Source organism: Brassica oleracea, chromosome C3, assembly GCF_000695525.1.
Source record: "Brassica oleracea var. oleracea cultivar TO1000 chromosome C3, BOL, whole genome shotgun sequence".
Taxonomy (NCBI): domain Eukaryota; kingdom Viridiplantae; phylum Streptophyta; class Magnoliopsida; order Brassicales; family Brassicaceae; genus Brassica; species Brassica oleracea.
This window is the reverse complement of record NC_027750.1, coordinates 38,957,288-38,960,475: the sequence shown is the minus strand read 5'-3', so window position 1 is coordinate 38,960,475 and position 3,188 is coordinate 38,957,288. Positions and strand designations below refer to the sequence as shown.

Sequence of the window (3,188 nt, the reverse complement as noted above, 5' to 3'; positions counted from 1 at the left end):
TAGATGGACCAACATATTTCTCTAAGGATTATAAGAATCAACCTAGTGATGACAAATGGTTACAAAAATAAAGTTTTACGTAGTTATGACACGTGGTTACAGAAATAAAGTTGTATATATAGGGGATTTCAACACTGAGTACTACTCAAATTTACGAGAACTCAAAAGATCCCCAATAGTATAATTACTTTTAAATTACACCCCTTTACTTTGAAAACACCCCCCCCATATTTTATTTGAATTGGTCGTCTCTTTCCTTTGGGAGCCCCTTTTCCAAAACCCTAACAGAGATTTCGATTTCCAATAGCCATGGCAGAAGAAGCAGCTTACATCCCGTACGTTCACTCCCAAACCCTAAATTCCCACGGTCACGCCCTATCCTCCGTTAAATTCTCCTCCGATGGCCGCCTCCTGGCTTCGGCCTCCGGGGACCAGACGATCCGCACTTACGCCATCAACCTCAAGGGAGATCCCATCGCCGAGCCCGCACAAGTCTTCACGGGCCACGACTCCGGCATCTCCGACGTGGCCTTCTCGACAGACGCGAGGTTCATCGCCTCAGCTTCCGATGACAAAACCCTAAAGCTGTGGGACGTAGAGACTGGTTCACTGATCAAAACGCTTCACGGGCACACTAACTACGTCTTCTGCGTCAACTTCAACCCACAGTCAAACATGATTGCATCCGGCTCCTTCGACGAAACTGTTCGGATCTGGGATGTAACGACCGGAAAGTGCCTGAAAGTTCTTCCGGCGCATTCCGATCCAGTCACCGCCGTGGATTTCAATCGCGACGGGTCTCTTATCGTTTCGAGTAGCTACGATGGGTTGTGCCGGATATGGGATTCAGGGACGGGGCATTGTGTGAAAACGCTGATGGACGATGAGAATCCTCCTGTTTCCTTCGTTAGGTTCTCTCCCAACGGCAAGTTCATCCTCGTTGGCACTCTCGATAACACCCTGGTGAGTCCCATCCTGAGTGATATCCTGCAAAGCATATTAGGCAGGCTTTGTGTTTCATCCAAAACTAAGTTTGCAACATTGTTTTTTTTCGTTGGTAAGCTTATCTCTCTGCTAGCTTTAAAGAGTCTTAAGTTTGGGAGATACATGTTTTGGTATTTGATTTTTGTTTGCATCAATAGAAGATGTAAATCCTCATGATTCGTTATCAACGCACTGATCTCTCCACCGTGTTCTCAAATTTTGCAGAGGTTGTGGAACATTTCTTCTGCTAAATACATCAAAACATACACTGGCCACGCCAACTCTCAGTACTCCGTCTCCTCTGCGTTCTCCGTCACAAATGGAAAGCGAATAGTCAGTGGATCCGAGGACAATTGTGTATACATGTGGGAGCTGAACTCCAGGAAATTGCTTCAGAAACTTGAGGGTCATACTGAGCCTGTCATGAGCGTGGCTTGCCACCCCACAGAGAACTTGATCGCATCAGGCTCGCTCGACAAGTCTATAAGAATTTGGGCACAGGAGAATTAATGATTCATGTAAATGCACCTTCCCTTCATGTTGTAATCATGTAGTGCTCACTTTCTTAGTTGAGCCTTGTTAGAATGATTCTACTCTCGACTATTTAGGTTTGTCTTATGGCAAAGCAAATTTATTTGGAAAGTGAGCACAGATCTTCTTAGTTACTGGGTTTCCCTTTTCAATTCATTTTATTTATCAATCTGTTTGTCTAGTTTCTTTTTGCTCCCACGAATGTTATTAGTTTCTAAAATTATTTCAAGGATAATAACTGTTCGTACGAGCTTATGGCTAGAGTACTATACGTAGATAATGTATGGTAGTTGTTTTGGTTAGGCTGAGAATATATTACCCGTTAAATTTGATTTGTTCTTCATCTTGATTTGATTCGATTCGAAAATATCGGATAGCTGTAAATTTTTGAGGCAAATCAAATAGTAAAACAAACTATTCGTAGAAAAACAAATTGAATTACAAATATTATTTTTTTAAATGTCAAACATCCATTATTTTTTAAAATGTCAAACATTCGCTTTGATGCGTAGTAGATGAATGATATCTATAATAATAAAGTTGTTTATTCTCTCCCTATAGGCTGCCACGTCATCACTCACCTGTAGGCGTTTTTGGACACGTGGCAGCTAAAATTTTTAACTATTGATGTCTTTGTAAACTTATCCTTGGCTGAGTGTACGTTTTGCTGTTCAGATTGAACTTTCGTTTGGGCTTTTATACATCATTTTGTCAAGTCCATTGGAACTTGGGGGTTTCTTGCCTTCGACGACCTTTGTAGCTCACAGTCAATTTTTCCAGAAAACTAAATCGACAATGAACTCACAGTAACGTCTCAACCTCCAAATATGTTCAGAACCTCCTTCTTTAACCTATGGCCTTCATTGTCTTCTCATCTACATTTTCTCTGTCAAGCTTTACGAATCCCCCATTCGGAACTGCTTCTCGGTTATTTAACACCATTATGTTCTTCAATCATGGATCTCAACTAAGTATTCATTAATTAGTCTCACAGAACTCCTCTGTTAGTCCCAATTTCTAGACTAATACTATAAATAGGGATGCAGAGTACACCTGAATCTCATAGCTATTTACCATCTCCGCCTTTGTGCATCTTGTCGTCTCGCAGTGTTCAATTATACCTAAGAATCTGCAAGGAAGGTTACAATCATGGCAAATCCTCAACTGCTTCTTTCTGAGTTGAAGGCAGTTATGATGAGATGATGTTACTCGCCAACACAAACACCTACTTTCCAGGTCAGTTTTTAAACTTTTCCTCCATATTGTATGAATTTTATGCATAGGTTTGATGATGGGAATGTTTTAGTTATTCACAGTTTCACTCCATATTGGTTAGATTAAATTCATTGGTTTGACGATGGAATATTTTACTTATTCACAGTTTCATATTAGATATTGTGGTGAAGTCATGGGGTTCAAAACTACCTATAACAGTGAACTCCAGAGTATTCAGAGTTTTATAGTTAACATTCAGTTACCACAGTATGTTAAAGCCTCACTGCTTGGAAATTTTGGTTAGATGCAGTGGTTTTTATGTTTGTTTTATCCATTTTGAAAGGGTTATTAGTAATTTACACCTCCAACTATTTTCAAATCGGATGAAACACCCCCAACTAAATTTTTATGTTTTAAAACCTTCAACTTTAAACCGTTAATGCCGTAAACCTTTCGTT

General features: G+C 40.1%; 1 protein-coding gene across 1 annotated transcript; it reads left to right on the top strand.

The window, feature by feature from the left end:
- Nucleotides 1-210: 210 nt before the first annotated feature.
- Nucleotides 211-1,645, top strand: LOC106335332 (COMPASS-like H3K4 histone methylase component WDR5A). The gene is made up of 2 exons (XM_013773830.1): nt 211-963; nt 1,210-1,645. Exons 1-2 carry the CDS (start codon nt 310-312, stop codon nt 1,492-1,494), a joined length of 939 nt encoding a protein of 312 aa, XP_013629284.1. The 5' UTR covers nt 211-309; the 3' UTR covers nt 1,495-1,645.
- The last annotated feature ends 1,543 nt before the right edge of the window (nt 1,646-3,188 follow it).

Excerpts from the sequence above, each read along its gene's own strand:
- LOC106335332 (XM_013773830.1), top strand. The coding sequence starts at position 310 with ATGGCAGAAGAAGCAGCTTACATCCCGTACGTTCACTCCCAAACCCTA. Across the intron at positions 964-1,209 it reads GCACTCTCGATAACACCCTG|AGGTTGTGGAACATTTCTTC; the intron begins GTGAGTCCCATC and ends CAAATTTTGCAG.